The 18,406-nt window shown below is 60.8% G+C and overlaps 2 protein-coding genes across 7 annotated transcripts; both read right to left on the bottom strand.

Annotated features, from left to right (window-relative positions):
- Window positions 1-196: 196 nt before the first annotated feature.
- ABCB6 (ATP binding cassette subfamily B member 6 (LAN blood group)) lies at window positions 197-9,967 on the bottom strand. 5 transcript variants are annotated; one of them, XM_080397849.1, is made up of 20 exons: window positions 9,829-9,967; window positions 5,912-6,443; window positions 5,235-5,372; window positions 4,575-4,764; window positions 4,274-4,366; window positions 3,836-4,028; window positions 3,628-3,749; window positions 3,434-3,543; window positions 3,282-3,347; window positions 3,033-3,158; window positions 2,867-2,943; window positions 2,698-2,761; window positions 2,516-2,601; window positions 2,351-2,408; window positions 2,069-2,173; window positions 1,470-1,644; window positions 1,064-1,176; window positions 869-963; window positions 605-673; window positions 197-504 (listed from the first exon to the last, which is right to left on the bottom strand). In XM_080397849.1, the coding sequence occupies exons 2-20, from the start codon at window positions 6,425-6,427 to the stop codon at window positions 378-380; spliced, it is 2,523 nt and encodes an 840-aa protein (XP_080253975.1). In that variant the 5' UTR covers window positions 6,428-6,443; window positions 9,829-9,967; the 3' UTR covers window positions 197-377. The 5 variants fall into 5 exon arrangements, 4 of the variants coding, with proteins under 4 accessions (XP_080253975.1, XP_080253973.1, XP_080253974.1 ...); XM_080397847.1 differs by lacking the exon at window positions 9,829-9,967 and adding an exon at window positions 7,292-7,623; XM_080397848.1 differs by lacking the exon at window positions 9,829-9,967 and adding an exon at window positions 7,095-7,206.
- Window positions 7,758-18,397, bottom strand: ATG9A (autophagy related 9A). 2 transcript variants are annotated; one of them, XM_080397846.1, is made up of 14 exons: window positions 18,141-18,397; window positions 17,774-17,816; window positions 16,369-16,434; window positions 15,909-16,070; window positions 15,664-15,805; window positions 13,969-14,717; window positions 13,441-13,594; window positions 13,054-13,233; window positions 11,920-12,165; window positions 11,410-11,630; window positions 10,882-10,999; window positions 10,465-10,687; window positions 10,179-10,321; window positions 7,758-10,071 (listed from the first exon to the last, which is right to left on the bottom strand). In XM_080397846.1, the coding sequence occupies exons 1-14, from the start codon at window positions 18,241-18,243 to the stop codon at window positions 10,066-10,068; spliced, it is 2,556 nt and encodes an 851-aa protein (XP_080253972.1). In that variant the 5' UTR covers window positions 18,244-18,397; the 3' UTR covers window positions 7,758-10,065. The 2 variants fall into 2 exon arrangements, with proteins under 2 accessions (XP_080253972.1, XP_080253971.1); XM_080397845.1 differs by lacking the exons at window positions 17,774-17,816; window positions 18,141-18,397 and having other exon boundaries at window positions 16,369-17,761.
- Between the last annotated feature and the right edge of the window lie 9 nt (window positions 18,398-18,406).

Genomic DNA, 18,406 nt, shown 5'->3' with positions numbered 1-18,406 from the left:
TCCTGCCACGCTCAGCCCTTTGTGCAGGGATGGGGCAGGCACTGACAACCTTGCCTCTCCAAGCCCAAGGAGCTCAGCTCTGCGGCAGAGCTGTTGGTTGACCAAAGGGCACAGGCAGTAACTCTGCCTGCCCCTGCGCTGCGCAGCCCCCTGGGGGGAGTCCTGCAGATATATACCCTGCACACAGGCACAGAGCTGGGAAGGACCTGGTTTAAGAAATTACACAACAGCAAAAGAGTACAAATGCAGTGGAGTGTCCAACCCAGCCCCTACAGCTCCCGAGGCATGTGGGGCCCCAGCTCGCAGCCAGCAAAGGGTTCCCTGACGGTGTGGGGGCCTGGCCCCCGGTGAGTGTCACAGCAGAGCCCTGGCTATGCTCATGGCCCCTTCTTGCTGCCTGAGGGCTTCTCGCTGCAGTGCTCCTTGCTGTCGCCCTCATCCCCCACCTGTTGCTGCAGCCACATGCCAGCATACACACCGCCCTTCTGCAGCAGCTCTTCATGCCTGTGGGGAGAGCAGAGGGGTGCAGGGTCCCACGCTGGCCCCAGAGCCAGGGAAGGGTTCCCCATGGGCAGACAGCACCGAGCCCTCCCCCTGTGCTCACCTCCCTCGCTCTGCGATGCGTCCATCCTTGAGCACCAGGATCTGGTCTGCACCCACCACGGTGGAGAGCCTGCAAAGAAAGGCAGGGAGGTAATTCTGGCTTAGAGGGGAGAGGGTCCGAGGGGGTTTGCACAGTGCAAGGAGCTATAATCACAGGGGCTGTCATCTCCTGAGCAGGAGGACAGGCCTGTGTGCCCATCTGGGGGGGGTGGCCAGCTCAGAGAGCTCAGCACTTCCTGGATCAGCCCTCTCCCCTTGTCCCTACCTATGTGCAACAACGATGGTGGTGCGGTGAGAGCAGACCTTGGCCAGGGAGGCCTGGATGTTCCTCTCAGTCTCTGTGTCGAGTGCAGACGTGGCCTGCAGGAGAGGCAGAGCGTGGGGAAGGGGTGCAGGCAGCCACTGGGGCAGGGGCTGCTGCAGAATGGGCCAAAGATGGGCTGGGAGCTGGTGCCATTACCTCATCCAGCAGGATGATGCGGGGACCCTTCAGGATGGTGCGTGCGATGGCAACACGCTGCTTCTCCCCGCCACTCAGCTTCAGGCCCCGCTCCCCCACCTGGGTGTTGTATCCTGCAGGCACAAGGGCAGGAAAGTGCTTGTGCTGGTGACCTCCAAGACAGGAACGGGGACCAGGGCCCTGCTGCATGGGGGAGGTCCTACTGAGACCACACAGCTGCCTGGTGCAGCCTCAGCCCATCCCTGCCCACGGGCTGATTTAGCCCTGGAGAGATGGTGGGAAGCGGCAAAGCAAGGCACAGGGTCACACAGGTGTCCCCACAAGGGGTGTACTCAGGAATGACTGACGGCAGCTACAAGGTCTGGGACAGTAGGGGAGGGCAAAGAGGGGACCGCGGGGTTCTCACCATCAGGGAAGGAAAGGATGCGGTCATGGATGTCAGCAGCCTGGGCTGCTTCCTGCACCTCCTGGTCAGTGGCCAGGATCCGTCCGTAGCGGATGTTGTTGGCGATGCTGTCATTGAAGAGCACCGTGTCCTGGGGCACCACCCCGATGTGGGCACGCAGCGATGCCTGCTTCACCTGGGGAGACAGAAAAGGGGGGGCTCAGCCAGACACACAGCCCCTGCAAAGAAAGACCCCCCCCAAAACCTAATCCCACCCCTCAGCCATGAGCCCCCCACCCCACTCCTTGCAGGGTGTTTGCTCCAGCATCCCCCCTGGACCACAGGCTCAGCTGCATCTCCACCCTGCAGTGGGGGGACCCTGCCAGTGCCCTGGCCCTTCCTGGGGAGCCCCAGCCAGTCTCCAGCGTTTCAGCCCAGGGGTCCTGCAGTCACACCATTCACCCCCCTCCTGGCACAGACATCAGCCTCCAAAGGGGTGTGGGGGCTGTGTGCTCACCCTTGCCCTGAGGAGATGCCAGTGCCCGCACTGAGCAGCGTTGTGAGGCCCAGAGGAGCTGGTGTGTCTCCCCTCCTGCTCCCTGGAGGCCTCCCATCCTCACCTGGGAGATGTCCTGCCCATCGATGCGGATGCAGCCACCCCACACATCATAGAAGCGGAAGAGTAGGCGGATGACAGTGCTCTTCCCTGAGCCTGAAGGTCCCACCTGCATGCCAAGGTAAAGGGACTTGGAGACACCAGAGACTCCCAGCTGCTGGAGGCCAGGAGCTGGGTGGGGAAGGGCTGGCCCCATCAGGGGGTCTGTCCTTCTCACCCCCATACTTCCCAGCCCCCCTTCCCCCACTCTCTAGCAGTGAACCCACACCCAAGGTCCTGCTCTCACCAGGGCCAGGGTCTGCCCAGGCATCACAGTGAAGGAGACGTCCTGCAGGATTTCCTTCCTGGGAGAGGGAGATGGAGAGGGGCTGAGGGCTACCTCCGCTGCCCCACGTCCCTGTGCCAGGCCTCATAGCCTGACTTGTCCCACCCTGCTCCAGCCACCCCCTACCCATCCACGTAGCTGAAGTGCACGTTCTCAAACTCGATCCGCCCAGCCTCCAAGTGCAGGTCACCGGCATTCACCGCATCCTTCACCTGCCGGAGGAGAGATGCAGGCTCAGAGCCAGCCTGTCCCCCGGGCAGGACCACAGGGCCGTGCCATGGAGCGGGGTCCGGAAAGGTGGCACCCACCTCCTGCTCCTCGTGGAAGAGCTCGAACATGTTCTCCATGTCCACAAAGGAGTTCTGGATCATCCTGGAAGGGGGCAAAGACCAGAGGGAAAGGTCTGGGGGGCCACATCCCAGCCCAGGTGCCCATGGGAAGGGGGACCCCAGGCACCCCCACAGCTCCCAGCTTTACCTGTAGTAAGTCCCAAACCAGTTCAGTGGTGTGTAGAGCTGGATGATGTAGGTGCCGAAGAGGACAAAGTCCCCCACCTGGAAGGGACAGGGGAGAGGTGCCCATCACCACCAGCCGCAGGGCCCCACCTCGGGCAGGGGGCTGCCCAGGCTGGCACCGGTCTTACATGCAGCTTGTTTTCAGTGACGAAGTAAGCGCAGAGCAGGGACCCCGCCAGCAACCCCAGGCCGATGACCAGGTTCTGGGTCTGGTTGAGGAGGCCCAGCGAGGCACTGACCTTCCATTCTGAGACCTGGAAGAGGCACGGTTCTCTGGGATGCTGCCACCTCCAAACCAGACCCACAGTGAGCTCCATCCTCCCCACGGGTGCCCATGAGGCCCAGCTCCTTCCCCCCCAACTCCCCGGGTGCTGTACCTGGTACTTAAGGATGGCATCATTAAAGCGGTTCACCTCGTAGCTCTCTGCATTGTAGTACTTCACCTGCAGGACACAGAGCCAGGGTCAGCACCTGGATCAGCCCCCCCAGTGCCAGGCACTGCTCAGGGACCCCCCACTGGCTACGCTACCGTCTCAAAATTGAGGAGTGAGTCCACAGCCCGGGACTTGGCCTCGTTGTCCCGTGTGTTCATGTCCCGCCGGTACTTGGTCCTCCACTCGGTGATGAAGATGGTCAGAGCTGTGGTCAGGAGGGGGCTGTGTCAGCAGGTGCCTGCTGCCCCACAGCCCGGCACAGCACCCCTGCACCCCAGCCTCCACTCACTCAGGTAGAGGCTCATACACACAAAGATGATGAGGCCAAACCAGGCGCTGAAGACTGAGGTGAAATAAACAATGCCGATAATGATGTCCGCAATGGTGGGGACAATGCTGAAGACGATGTAGCTGGGGGGTGGAAAGGGGGATGGCACATCAGCCTGGCCCGGTGCAGCTGCCTGGCCACCCTCCACCTGCCCTGGGTGTGCTCTGACCTGAGCAGGCTGTTGATGCTGCTGGTGCCCCGGTCCACGCTGCGCAGGACCTCACCCGTGCGGCGCCCCAGGTGCCAGCGCAGGGACAGCCCATGCAGATGGGCAAAGAGCTGCACCTGCACCTGCCGGTTGGTGAACTGCTGCACCCACACCCACAGGAAGGTGCGCAGGTTGCTCACAAAGCCGGTGGAGCCTGCAGGGCACAACGGGATGGTCAGCGGGGACTGGCACCGCCGAGGCATGCAGCTAGCTCAGAAAGCCCAGCTGGGAAAGAAAGGCCCCCCAGCTGTTCCCAACCTGGGACCAGCCCTGGTTGCTGCTCCCAAGAGAGAGCAGCAGCGATGGGGGCATAAGGGCATCTCCAGCAACCCCAGTCCCAGCACGATGTGCCCCATGCTGTCTCTCCCTGGCACCCCATCCCTCCCGGCAGGTCCTTACCAGCACCTCCACCCTGCAGGAACTTCAGCCCCACGTAGATGCAGACAGTCCAGGCCAGGGTGTGCCAGGGGGTACCCTCCGTCAGCTCGTTCACTGGGGACAGCGTAGCAAGGTCAGGGCAGAGGGGCAGGGAGCATCGCCAGGTGCCCCACGGGAACCAGCCCCAGCACGCAGCGCTGGTCCCTGGGCCCCTGGACCCTGCTCCTGCCAGGTCCCTGCAGCCCCCCAGGTCACTCGTGACAGCCCCCAGCACTTGGTGAGGCTGTGAGCAGCCCCACACACTGAGCTCCAGGCACCTCACCAATATTCTTGTAGTAGATGGGGACAAAGACGTTGATGGCCCGCTCCAGCCCCATGAGTGCCATGCAGAACAGCACCAGCCCCTGCAGCAGGTGGTTGCCCCTCGGCCACATGTATGGCACCAGTAGCCGCAGCTTCCTCCGGAAATCCTTCCAGGTAGAGGTGGTCCTGCTGGCATCGGGCAGGAGCGGCTGGGGGAGAGCAGAGAGAGTGGTCATTGGCCTGGCATCCCAGCCCAGCTGGCAATGGCCCTGGGGAACTCCCCACCAAGAAAATCAGCCCCATCCTTCCAGGGTCCCCACTCCATCTTTCCAGCAGGGCCCCATCCTGCTGACAGCAGGGAGCTTGGGCAGCCCTAAACTTTGCTCCTTCCTGGTCTCCTGATGATGCCAATCCCAGGGCAGCTGTATTTCTATTTTGCCCCCAACTCCTCCCTGGCAGTGTCTCAAGCATTGGAACAGGCCACCCATGGAGGCAGTAGAATCACCATCCCCGGAGAAGTTAAAAAAACGCATAGATGTGGTGATACTTAGGGACATGGTTTAGTGATGGACTTGGCAGTCCTGGGTTAACGGTTGGACTTGATGATCTCAAAGGTCTTCTCCAACCTAAATGATTCTATGATTATATGTCCCCAAACTGCTCCAGCCCTGGGACTTACCTGACTGTTCTCCACATCCCGCTCCTCCTCGTTGACCAGCAGCATGTAGGGCTTGCGCGGCAGCCCCGGGGCCTTCATGCCCAGGATGAAGAGCATGAACGTGCAGATGTAACGCAGCAGCCAGAAGCTGAACTGCACCTGGATGGAGAGCAGGGGGTCAGGTGCCACAGCAGGCCCTTGGCACAGCCCGGCCTGGCACAGGATGGGTATGGGCTGAGGGAGGCAAGGAGCGGGGCATGGGGATGGGGTGCAGTGCACCCAGGGGAGAGGGGACACCCCATGCCACCCAGCAGGATGCTCTGGCTGAGCACAGAACCTCAGGCAGCACCCAGACTCCTTCATTCCCCCCTGTCACACCTGGCTTTGTTCCCTCTGGCTTGTGGGACCCCTACCCTAGGGGGAGGTGGGGGCTAAAGTGCTGTGGGGAGCAGGCAGACCCCCCACACCTCTGCACGCCTGGGACCAGGCCAGGCAGAAGCGGGAGCTGAGCCAGATGGGGGTGTGGAGGGATGTGCAATTGCTGGGCTAGGGAGCATGCACACCCCGGGTATGGCAGGGCACAGCAGGACACCACACCCCAGCACTGCGATGCTGCAGCCCCCTGTTCCCGCCCCCCCCCCCCCCCCCCCCCGCAAAGGGCTTCATCCCCCTTCCCTGTCCACAGCCCCCCAGCCCACCTTCTGGTTGGTGTCCTCCAGCGCCCACCACCACAGCGGGCTCCTCCAGCACACCAGGGTCAGGTTCTCAGCAGCAAAGGCCAGTGCCCAGAAGAGGAGGAGGACGGTGCCGTGGCCCCGAGTCCGATCATGTGCCAGCACCCGCGTGTGTTCCAGCTGCAGGAGGGCGATGGCACAGCCCCAGCTGAGGGCCCAGAGGCAGGCATGCAGCAACATGTACCCGTAGAGCCGTCCTGGTCCCCCTGCTTGCCACAGCAGCCCACCAAAGGGCTGCAGGGCCAGGAGCAGGGACAGCAGGACCTGGCTGCAGTAGAGACGGGAGCGGGGGATGTACTTGGGCTCCATGGCACGGCCGAAGCGGACATAACAGGCATACTGCAGGGCACCCAGCAGCAGGCTGACACTCAGCAGCACGGCCGGCACCAGTGTGAAGAAGAAGCAGGGCTGGAAGCCCTGCTGGACCCAGGCCTGGGCAATGGAGCTGTTGCCCTCACAGTAGCCCCCCAGCACGGCCATCCTGGCAGGTCACCGGCTGCAGAGAGAAGATGGGCTGCAACAAGGTCTCAGGATGGGCTGTTGGGTATGGCTGCAAGGAGGGACACACAGCGGGCGGGGTGGCATGCTCAAGCTGAGGGGGGCACTAATGGGGACAGGGACACACAAGGACATCCTGCATGCAGTGCACCCACTGTGCGTGCAAGCACGGGGATGGACACTAGCATCATGCCAGGACCCACTTGGGGGCCCTGGCGATGTCCTGGGAGGGCGGGTAACGATGCCCTGGGCCCCCCAGAGCCACCTGGGCCCTTGGGGGTGTGCTCAGCCATGGGGGGCAGCGGGGTGCTAGGACCAGGCTTGAGCGGGGGATGGAGCAGTTGGGGGGAACGCAGCGGCAGCGCGGGGCGGGGGTAACGCCAGGGGATGCACGGGGAAGAGGAGGGCAGCGCGGAGGAAACGCAAGGGCAAGGGCAAAGGCAGAGACACAGGGGGGCCCCGCACGGGGAGACACACGTGCGGGGCGAGGGACACGCGGGGGCGCGGCGGGGCCGTGCCAGGACAATGTCCGGGCGGTGCCGGCGCCGCTCGGCCCCGGTACAGGCGGCCCCGGCCCGCTGCCCGCGCAGCCGCCCTGCCGGCCCCGCCGCCCCGCCCGCCGCGCCCCCCGCGCCCCGAGCCCGCTCACCTGCACCGGGCCCGCCGCCCTCGGCCCGCTCCGGGCCCCCCGCGCCACCGCCCGCCGGGCCCCGGCGCCGCTCCGCTCCGCCCCCTCCCCGCCCCCGCCCCGGTACCGCCGGGCTCCCCGCCCTCCCCCGCCCGCATTCCGGTTCTGCGTCCCCCGGTGCGTCCCCGCCCCGGCGCCCAGCCCCGGGCTGCACGGACCTGCGCGGCCCCCCACTTCCGCGGCCCCCTGCCCCGCAGCCGCCACCCCGCAGCGCCGGGGACGGGGAGGCGTCGGTGGTGCGGGACGGACGAACGAACGCACGCACGCACGCACGCCTGGCCCGGGGGCCCGGAGGTCCCGAAGCCGAGACGAGGCGCCCTGCTCCCGCTTATCGCCGCCGCCAGCCCGATCCTGCGGTGCCGAGATAGCCCCCGGGCCCTGCCCGCCGCAGAGGTCAGGCAGGACGGGCGCTGCCCTCCCGGGGACAAATATAGCTCGTGCCTCCCCCCGCGGCCCCGGCCGGCCGGGAACGGGCTCCCGGGAGCGCCCAGCTGGGCAGGAGCAGCGGGCAGGCACCCGGCAGCCTCCTGCCGCCACCGCAGCCGCCAGCTCCTCCGGCTACCTCGGTTCCCCGCGCCACGGCCGGCTCCGGGCAGGGCGAAGGGACACTCGGACACGGGCAGGGATGATACACCCCATCTTTATTAGATGGCTATACAGCTGTACAGTGAGGGCACGGGGGGCGCGACCCTGCGCTCCCCAGGGACCCCTGTGCCCACATGCCCCGGGAGATGAGGAGGAGTGGCTCGCCATGCACATGGGACACCGACGACACAAGCACAACATGCGGCAAGGACTCCGGGCAGCTCCTGCCCAGCCTCTCCCTCCTGCCAGCCCAGGGAAAGGCCCAGACTTCCCACAGTGCCCCAGGCCGCTGCCAGCCTTCGGCTGTTCCGTTTTCAGAGCAGCAGCAACTCCGCCGGGAAGCCCGGGCGCAGCGTCCCGTCCCACAGCCCTGGCGAGGCTCACCTCTGTGCAGGGCGGCAGCCTGGATGGCAGGGGAAGCCACCGGAGAGCTTGGGTTCCCAGGAGATTTTCCAGTTTCCTTTCACCACGCCATAGCAGCCCCAAGCTGGAGCTGCCGTGGGGGCTGTTGCAGCCACTCCTCCACGGGAGGACCCCAGCAGCACCCAGGTCCACGGCCCCCCTGCCTGGCTCAGTCCTGACCCCAGCAGTGAGGAGCTGATCCCCATGCTGAGCTCTGCTTTAGCACACTGCGGTTCCTTACAGACCCCAGAACAGTCACAGCTCTGGTCCCTTCTCCGTTGCAGCAGGGAGCCTGGCCACCCCCAAAGAGCCTGCCCCTGTGTGAGCACCTAAGCCCTGCTCATGCCCTGGCTGCCCGGGTGCATGTACCCTGGGAGCAGGTGTCTCGGCAGCATGCACCCAGCCCAGGCTCAAAGGGCAGCGGGCAATAATCCTGGCAGGGAAAGAGAGGCAGCCCTGGACTCCAGCGACGATAGAGAAGGGGCCACGGTGCTCCCCAAGGGCACGGCCAAAGCAAGCTAGAGGCAAGGGCAGGGAGGGAGGGGAAAGCAAAGCCCAGCACGGGGTTAGCTGGGGCGCAGATCCTCGCAAGCTGCCGCTGGAAGAGAGGGAAACCAGAACAATGGTGGAAAGGCCATGCTGCCCGGCTGGGATCCTGATCCCCCCCTCACCACCCCAAGGCCACGCTTGGGTTTGCCTCTCCCTTCTGGGTTCAGGGCACCCTCCCTGCCCCGCTAGCACAAGCTGGCAGCAAGCAAAAGGGTCCTTCCAGGAGAGAAGGAGGAGCTGGAAGCCTCCAATGGAGATGTGAGACACTGAAGCCTTTGCTTGGGGAAGAGGAAAGGCTCAATACCACAGAAATGGCTGCATCAGCAGGACAGCCCAATGCACCACAGCCTGGGCATGGGGAAAAGGCCTTTATCATGCCTGCAGGAAGGGAACCAATACACAGGGCACAAGACCTTCAGGGTGGGCTCCAAGGGGGCTGCGAGCACTCCTGGGAGACGCCAGGCTACCACACTCTGGAGTCTCTTTGGCACTGCAGGAGGGCCTACTAGCAGCCCACAGCCCATGGGTGCCATGCAGGGGGGAGAATGCCGCTGCCCTAGCCCAGAGGCACATCCTGGAGGCTGCCAGCCGGGAGGGATGTCAGGGACCCAGGACTTTCACCCCACTGACCCTTTCTTGTGCACAGGGGACGGGCCAGATGTCATCAGAGTCAGGGAAGAGCTGCAAGCATCCCTGGATCCCAGCCAGAGCTGTTCCCATCAGCTCTAGATCCCACCCTTACTCACAATAGCAGCACCGGGGCCCATCCCTCTGCAGGGTGCTGGGGCAGAGGGGTGGATGACTGCCCCACTGCTGTCCTGCTCCGGGCTGAGGGGCACAACACTGGTCCTCCCCAGGAGGGCGAACATGGTCCTGAGTACCTCCTCAGGGCTACAGACAGGGCAGGTGTGGTGCTACAAGCTGAGCTGGAGCCCCCTCAACAGCTCCTGCCTTCGTTTTGGAGGCAGGTTGCAGCCCTGGGCGGACATCTGGAGCTGGCGCCATCTCACATCCCTTCCAACAGCAGCTGCTGCCGCCACCTCCAAGCCAGTCCACAGCTTCCCACCGCTAGTCCTGTCACGTCAGCTTTCACAGACTCTGCAGTGATCCTCTGACATGGACAACACAGACGTGAACACAGACACATGTAGGTACTCACACACGCATTCACCCCACAAAAGTCAGAGTGGCGTTGACTTGACACACGGCTGGACACAAGGTGCCACCACAAATCTGCCAGCTTGGCAGTTTTGTCTCTTCGGCAATTGATGGCAACAAAATGGAGCCCAAGACTATCCTGTCCACTCAGGATGGGAGAAGAATCAGGCTGACGCCACATCCTGCTGCCGAGGAGGCTCCCAGCCTGCAGCTCCCATGAAATCCCCAGTCTACAAGGCTATACCTGCAAGACAGAGGGGGAACGTGGCAGCTATCGGGACCAGCTGCCAGCACCCCAGTCTGACATCCAGAGTACACCTTGCCCCTTTTAGCCACAGCCTTCGCCCTTACCTTGTGGATCTGTGGTGGAAGCTCGTCCTCTGAGCTTTCCTCTGGCACAGGCTCTGGGTGTCTGGCCGACTGCCCATCCTCAGCCCAGCCTCCCAGAGGGAGGCGGGAGAAGTGTGATGGAGCTCTGTGTACTGTGCCCGGGTCTGCAAGACAGGTGAGAAGGAAGATGACTTACCTTGGGGACTGTCAGTGTCCAGAAGCTGGCAGGCTGCTTGGGCCAGTCCATAAAGGGCATCGGTTATCGGACTCTGACCTGGAGCTCAGACCTCTGCCCTGGTTCCGGTACCTGTGATCCCACCGTATCGCCGCTGGAAGCCAGTCTGCAGCGTGGCCGTCTCCTCGGCAGGCTGCCGTGTTGAGGAGAAGGGGTAGCTGGCAGAGCGAGGGATGGGGACAGGGGCACCTCGTTGAGCATCCAGCTCCTCGTGGGCGCTCTCCCCGCTCTCATCACTCTCTCGCCGGTGCCAAGTGTGCCGCTCAGGCTCCAGCTGGGCGTGCTGCTTGTGCAACTGCAGGCCAAAACATGAGTGAGTCAGCTGTGTGGGAGAGCCCAGACACCCAAACACACCCTCTCCCCAGCACGGCACAGACACTGGTCTCAGCTCTCACTCACACTGGTGTCCCAGTCACTCCAGACAGGGCACCCTGGTCCTGCCTGCCTCGCTCTACACCCCTCTGGCTGGCCCAGCTCCAGATTGCTCACCTCATGCATGTAGAGTGCGTGGAGACTCATCTCGGTGGAGGCGTACTCCGACAGGATCATGCTCTGCAGCTGACCCTCCCAGGCGCTGCTCCCGGAGCTCACGGTCCTCGCATCGGCACTGCCATGGGACATACAAGCGGTGTTTGCTGCCCAGCTGCCTCCCACACTGCCCAGCCCCTCTCTGCTCTAATGTCAGGCCTGCACAGATCTGCTTGCGGCCTGGGTAGGAACAGGCCCTCTGTAGCATCTCTCCAGATGCACAGAGAGTCCAGCCCTGCCACGACACTGCCTCTTCCCTACCAGGGGTTTGTCACCACTGTGGTACCTACAGAAGAACACCAGAACCCCACACTGTCATTTGGGACCAGCCTGAGCACCTGGGCCTAACTCTGCTGGTGAATATGCCCCTTGCTGTCCCAGGCTGCAGAGACAAATGCCACTGTGCACTTAGGACAACAGGATGGCAGTTGGGCAAGGTTAAAGGAATCTGCAAGGTGTTCAGCTGCCCCTCTCCAGCCTGCAGCTTACCCGGAGGCTGTCATGGCACTGGCACTGCGAGGCTGGGCTCCCTCTCCATCCCTTCCCGCTGTCTGGAAGCCGCTGGGAGGCTGCTGGGCAGACTGGAGTGGTGAGAAGGAACGCAGGGCAGAGGCCACCTCGGAGAGATGGCGGGAGGCCTGTCCATCCCGGCCCATGTGAAAGCCCAGTACCGAGGAGCCCACTATCACATTGGCAATCAGGCTGTGAGGCTGCAGAGTTGAAAGGGAGAGAATCACTGTCCTGTGCAGACCTGGAGGCCTGATTCCCGCCAGCGACGTAGAGCTGAGGCACCTAAGCTCTCTCAGCCCCTCTCCCACCTCACAGAGCCCCAGGGCAGCCTGCTGTCTTCTCTAGAAACCCAGAAGCATCCCAACTAGTGCTGATCTATCACATTTGCATCGCCAGATACAGCCCAGGCAAGGGCAAAATTGCCCAGAGGTCCTGATTAGCAGGTTTTCAGCACCCAAGAACACCCTGCATCCCCCCCAATCTGGGCACCTCCGACTCCGACTGTAGGGACTGGATGGAGCTGAAGAGGGCATTTTCAGGGAGCACAGCTTGCTGAGCCAGTGCCACGCTGCTGTCCCGGTGCACCCGCTCCTTCAGGAAGCCGATGAAGGCCGTGCTCTCGCGGGGTGGCTGCCATTTGGGGTTGGTGATGGCAAAGTGCATGAGGGACAGTTCCGTCTTGCCATCCTCAGCCTGCTGGTAAATGGAGGCCTCCGTCTTTCCTGCTGACATCCACTGTGGAGCACAGACAGGTAATGAGAGACAGGATCTGCTTTACAACCCTGCCAGGCCCACGAATCTTGCAATCAGTCTGGGCAAAGCACGCAACACCCAGCATAAGCTGGGTCACAGCTCCACGCATAGCAGGTGCTACACCAAAAGCCCCATACTAATCCAGCCCTCACAGCCTGGGGGAGAAGCAGCAAGCACAGCGTCTTCCACCTCCACCCCAGTGCATCACTGCAAGGAAACCGGAGAGATGGGTGCTAGTCACAAAATACAGAGCTGAAAATCTCTTCTTGCACTCTCCAGCTTGCAGCAGGTGCAAGTACAGCCAACAAATGACTGTTCTTAACAGCTTCCTGCCACAGTGAGACCACCCCCTCTCTAGTTCATCACACTGTCACTAGGGAGTCTTCCCTGACAAGTAACCTAAACTCCTAGGCACAGGAAATAGATGGATACCCTTTCCCTCCACACTAGATTTTACATAATGGAAAATGCTTCCCATCTCCCTGAGGCTGCCCCTCTCCTGTGCACAAGCAGCCCAGCTTCTTTAAGTCGGTTCTCAGTAGTCATGCTTTCTAAACATCCAGATATCCCCATTCCTCTCTCCTGAGGACATGAGACTCTTGGTTGTGAAAACAGTCAATGACATCAAATAAAGAAATGACAAAGCCTGGTTCACAAAACATCAGGTTAATAATCACAACTGGGCCACAAGAGCTTTCTGGAGCTGCTGAACTGTGTCAGGAGCCCCCAGACACCCATCAAAGAGGCAGGTGGCTGGGCTGGGCTGTGAGCTGTGCCAGGATTGGGGAGTTAATGGCCTCTCATGGTTCTAAAGGACCAGACATGCTGGTGGGAAACCCAGGCTGCATTCCTACCACCCTCAGGACCTACCGCCGGGTGGCCATGCTGGCGCACATCCATCTGGGCAAAGGAGCAGGTGTCGCCCACGCCCACCACCTCCACAGTGAAGTTGCGGAAGAAGTCAACAATGTCCAAGGACTTGGGCCGCAGGCAGACGATGAGGATCAAGGGGGTAATGATGGGACTGAGGAGCTCCTCCAGGATAAAGACCTGAGCACAGAGATGACGGGCTCACTACAAGCTTGAGGATGTCAAAAAACCTGCAGTCTCAAAGCCAGCCCCTAGCTCCAGCCCTCCATCTTCTGAGACTGCCTTGTTCCTCTGCCAGCCCAACAGCTGCTCAGCTCTCTGGCAGCTTCTCCTTCCTGCAGGGATGGGGGCGAGTCCCCATTCTAGCCCCATGCAAGCCAAGCTCACCGCTTTGTACTGGAAGAGCTGGGCAAACTCGTCCCTGGTTTCATAGCGGTGGGCATTGCCCTGCCAGTGGTCAGGCATGTAGTGGATATGTGCCAGGATGACTCGCAGCAGCTGCTCTGGGCAGAAAACCAGGTGCTGGTCAGGGATGAAAGACCTGTAGCACAGGAGGGAAACATCACAACATCACACCTCAGTTCCTGGGAGATCTCATCCTGGGAGGGCAGGGTGATGGGCCCATATCACAACTCTGCCTGCAGCCTTCACGCCCAAGACAAACCTTCCTGCCAGCCCAGCCCTGGGGTGTTGCTGTACAGCTCCAGTAACGCCCCTCATATCACACAACCACTGCACCCAAGATCACCACAATTCCCTTCTCCTGCCAGCCCCTGACCCTTCCCAGCTGTGCCTTTCATTCAGGCAGATTCATATCTACTTGCAACTAAAGAGCATGTTTACGTGGATGGTTGTCAGCCCCACTGCTCCTCACAGCGCTGCCAGGAGCACAGAGGCAGCAGAGACCCACCTCACCTGCACACCGTGATGCCCACCCCGAGGAGGGTGACTGTGGTCAGGACATGCTCAACCGCCAGCACATCCTCATCATAGATGGTGAGAGCAATCAGCACAGCCAGGATGGAGCCAGCAAAGAAGGCGACATTCTTGGCCACGATGGTGAGCAGCGGGGAGATAAAGCAGTTCATATACTTGGAAGCTGGCTTGTATCCTTTGCTGAGGCGTGAGTGCAGTTCATGGTCCAGCTCGTTGAAGTGACGGAGGTAACAGCGGCCATAGAGAGACCAGCAGCGGGCACCCAGGCTGCCGGGCTCCCGCTTCAAGATCTCCGTGTAGCTGAAGAAGGCGTAGAGGATCTGCCAGATGAGGATGAGGGGGCAGAGGAGGAAGTTAGCAATGCCAATCCAGAGAATGCGAGTGCTGAGCTTCTCAGCCAGCTCCAGGCGGTTCCCGGCCCGCTTGTACTCGGCCTTCAGGCTCCACTCATTCTCAAAGAGGGAGCCAGGCCCCCAAAAGAAGATGAGCTCAAAGTTGTACTTGAGCCCACGCGTGTAGAAGACAGTGTCTCCCAGCAGGGGCAGGCGGAAGCGGATGGGTAGCAGTGATTTGTTCACCATGGCCACCATGTAGTTCTTGAAGCGAAGGATGCGGTGGTAGATGTCCAGCTCTGTCAGCTCCTTCTTGTGGATGCAGATCTGATGCTCCTTCTGGATCTGCACGATGCGAGCCTGCACCTCCTGCCAGGTGTAGTATGGCAGAGTGGACTGGAAGGGGGCAAGCAGCAAGGTTAAGGACAGAATGCGCCCAGGGACAGAGTCTGGGCTGAGCCCACTCACACACCAGGTCCCAGAACACACCTCAGGGTGCTGATGAAGCACGTGCAACACCAGGAAGACGCGAGGCACCTCCCTGCACTGCTTCAGCCTATGGCAAGCAAACCCCATACCTTGCCCTGGTGCCCTTTATTCCTAGATTAGTGCAGATGGCTGTTTCCCAGCCACTCACACACCAGCTACCTTGGAGGCATAAACATAGCTCCAGGCTCCCATGGGTCTCCCAGAGCTGCCATTTGGAGTCAGCAGGGAGAAAGGAACAGAGGAAGGGACTTAAGCAGTATCCCAGAGGAAACCTATGGAAAAACTGGGGACAAATCAAGCCTCTTGGCTCACTCTACTCTTCTCAAGACGCAGTCTCCCCTCAAAGAATGCAGACACATCTTCTGATGTGCATCAGAGCAAGGACTCTGGACTAGGATATATGTCAAACCCCACCTTTGACACCCCAATCTCCAGTGTGATCTTCACCAACTCCATGCCTCAGCTTCCCCCCAGTAAACAAGAAAGATGACTTTGTCCACAACCCAGGGAGGTTATGAGGATATCCTAGCTTATGCCTTCTCTGTTGAAAGGCATCACAGAAAAGGCCATCAGCAAAGAACAAACATATTGAGTGGCAGATGGCAGAGACATGTGCCAGCAAGCAGAAAGGCACACTGGGCAGAGAAGGGTTAATACGGAATAAGTTGGCTCCTGGAGCAGAGGCTGAAAGGAGACCTGTGTGGTTATGGAGCAGAGGGAAGAGCGCTTGGTACAGGTCTCCCAGAGAAGCTGGCTCTGGATAGGAATGAAGCCAAGCTGTGTCTAACCACCCAGCAAACGCCTCACACGTCCCTTAGTGGCCCTGCATGTGACCCTTGGCCAAGCTACTTACCATAGGGATTTTGAGGGCATTGATGTAGAAAGAGTGAATCTCCCAATAGCAGCATATGTTGTAGATAAATTTGACAAGTCGGTGGATCCAGAAAACCCCAGCTATCACCAGGATGCAGATGAGGAAGCTGTTTGCTTGGATTCTGCAAGCAAGAAGAGGAAAGCAGTGGGAGACAGGCCCAGGCAGGCACCCTGATTACCTGAAAAAACAAGAGTGGTGGCTAACATGCCCTCCACTGCCCCTACCTTGCACTACAGACATTTGGAGGCAGGAAGGCATCTGGCAGAGTCACCTTAATGGGCTCACTGGGATGCTGGCTGTGATTTACCGCTTTGTTGGCAAACAGGATATCATAATCGACGCAGCTGATAAGAAAGGTGGTGAATGCCACCACAAAGATGAACTGCCTGTGAAAAAAGGGAGCAGGCGTGAGGGAATCACTCTTCTGCCCCTCAAAACGTGAAGCAGCCAGGGTCACACGTCAGGGAGATACATTCCCACAGTCAGCCATGGTGGCAGGAAAGCTCATGGGCACCAGTTCTTCAAAATGGAATGCAGGTTCAGCGCATGGAAAACCCCAATGATGGGGAAACTGGACAACTATAAAGGCAGCCCTCCTGCCCACTGTGCTGCAGGAACTCAGCAAACTCCTGTGACTGTTCCTCAGCAGCTGTCACAGCCACAAAAATGGGAAACTGCACTTACATGAGCTCAAAGATCTCTCCAATGAGCATGCAAGTGAAGCCATTCTTCTGATGCAGGTTATAGACGTGAAAGCTACAGTCAAGGAGAACAGCCTGGAGACTCCTCTCTGATGAAGGATGGAGAGGATTCTGTCCCACTGGCATCCCACAGCTCCCCAGCCAAGCCCCTCTCCACCACCAAAGGAAAACCCTCCTACCCCTAGTCATCAGCAAGCTGGTTCTCTGCTGCAGGAAAACACACTCTGCCCAGGTAAAGCACCGCTGGGATAGGAAGACTTGACTCCATCCAAGCTCCTTTCTTACTTCACTCGACACCCAGAGAAGGGTCTGTCCCAACACAGAGCAGAAACTCAGCCTGCCCTCAGGCCGCACAAGGGTGGGCAGGGCAGGGCAGAATAACACAGAGACAGGCAAAAACGCATTTAGTACCCCTCGCACCTGTGACCGGCACACCCTACTTCCAACCCTTGGTAATGTGGTCAGCATAACTAACACCATTTTAAATGGCAAGCAGCCATTCTCTGTGACCGAGCAGATCACTTTCATTATCAGGCCCTGAAGCTTCCGTGAACCAAGTAGACAAACCAAATAGATTTCTTCTTTTCCCCTCTACTGGCCTCAAGATTCCTAGGTGCCAGGCTGATTACTCCCTTTTGTGCCAGTACCCGGCCAACCTGATGGCGGTGATGACCCTGTCACAGAACGAGGAAGCGTCACAGCACCCAGAGCGCTGTCCACAAAACCAAGGAGTTATAAGTCCTAAGTGGGAACCTGGATTGGAACTGCTGCTGGACAGTGAGACCCAGGACCCGCCAGTAGCCAGGGATGCCCCCACTGTCATCTGCTTCCTCCAAGGATTGAGCGACTTGTATTATTAATATATGCATATATGTGATTTTTGGGTCTAGATTATGATTACTACACTGATACAGAAAAGTATGTATTAAGATATAAACTAATCTGCAAAGAGTCCAGGTGATTACAAACCATAAGCTAAGTAGTGCTATAGAGTTCTGTACTATGCTACTAATAGAATTGTACTACATTGATTCTGCTTACAGAAACCCTGCACTACTCTGATTATAAATCCTATGCTATGCTAATAATTGAATCCTGTTAAGAAAATAAAGCTTTCATTGTAACAAGAACTTGGTACCATCATCACTCTGCCAAGGATCCCTAAAAGAAGCTCTCTGTCCCCTCAGTGTCAGGTGACAGCACCCCACAGGCAGGGGGGGTCTGCCATCCCCCAGCCCCTCTGGAGCTGTGTGTGCCCTACGGGACGCAGGAAGGGCCAGACGCTGCCCCAGCTCCGAGTGACCCCAAACCCAGTGTCTCCACCAGCGCTGAGAGCCCGGGAGCGGCGGGGCGCGTCCCGCCTGAACCCTGCCCGGCCAAAGGATATGCGAGAGAAGAAGAGGTCCAGGTTCTCGATGTGATGCCAGGGAGCTGGAGACAGAAGACGCGCAGGGTGAGGGGCCCGCCGGGACACCCAGCCTTGTGCCGCGACGGGCACAGCCTCACCTCCTCCCCCGTCCCGGGCCCCCGAAACCCCCGCCGGGCCCCACAGCCCCCGTCCGGGCTCCCCCATCGGTCCCTGGATGCTCCCCCATCCCCAGCCACCGGGGCCAGCCCGGACACCGCCGGTTCCCACCGCCTCGGCCGCCTCACGCCTCCCCACTCCGCCCCCCAGCTCCCCTCAGGCGCAGGCCGCCGCCCCCCGCCGCCGGCGGTGGCCAGGCCCCAGCCCCCGGTGCCGGTGCTGCCACTCACACTTGGCGCCCTCGGGGACGTGGACAAGCAGGTCGCCGCCGCCGGGGGGGGACTCGGTGGAGGAGCTCTCCAGACGCTGGTACTGCGTCTCGAAGTGGGCCATGGCGGGGCCCCGCGCCGCCGCCACCGGCCCCGGCCCGGCCCGGCCCGCTCGGCCACCGCCCCGCCCGCCCCGCGACTGGCGGCCACGAGGCCCAATGGAAGCCGCGGGGCGGGACGGGGGCTGCCAATGGGAAGGCGGGGGGCGGGAGGCCGCGCGGAGCCTA

The sequence above is a fragment of the Falco punctatus genome (genome assembly GCF_963210335.1).
Source record: "Falco punctatus genome assembly, chromosome: 8".
Taxonomy (NCBI): domain Eukaryota; kingdom Metazoa; phylum Chordata; class Aves; order Falconiformes; family Falconidae; genus Falco; species Falco punctatus.
The sequence above is the reverse complement of the archived record's forward strand: the minus strand, read 5'-3'. Positions and strand labels throughout refer to the sequence as shown.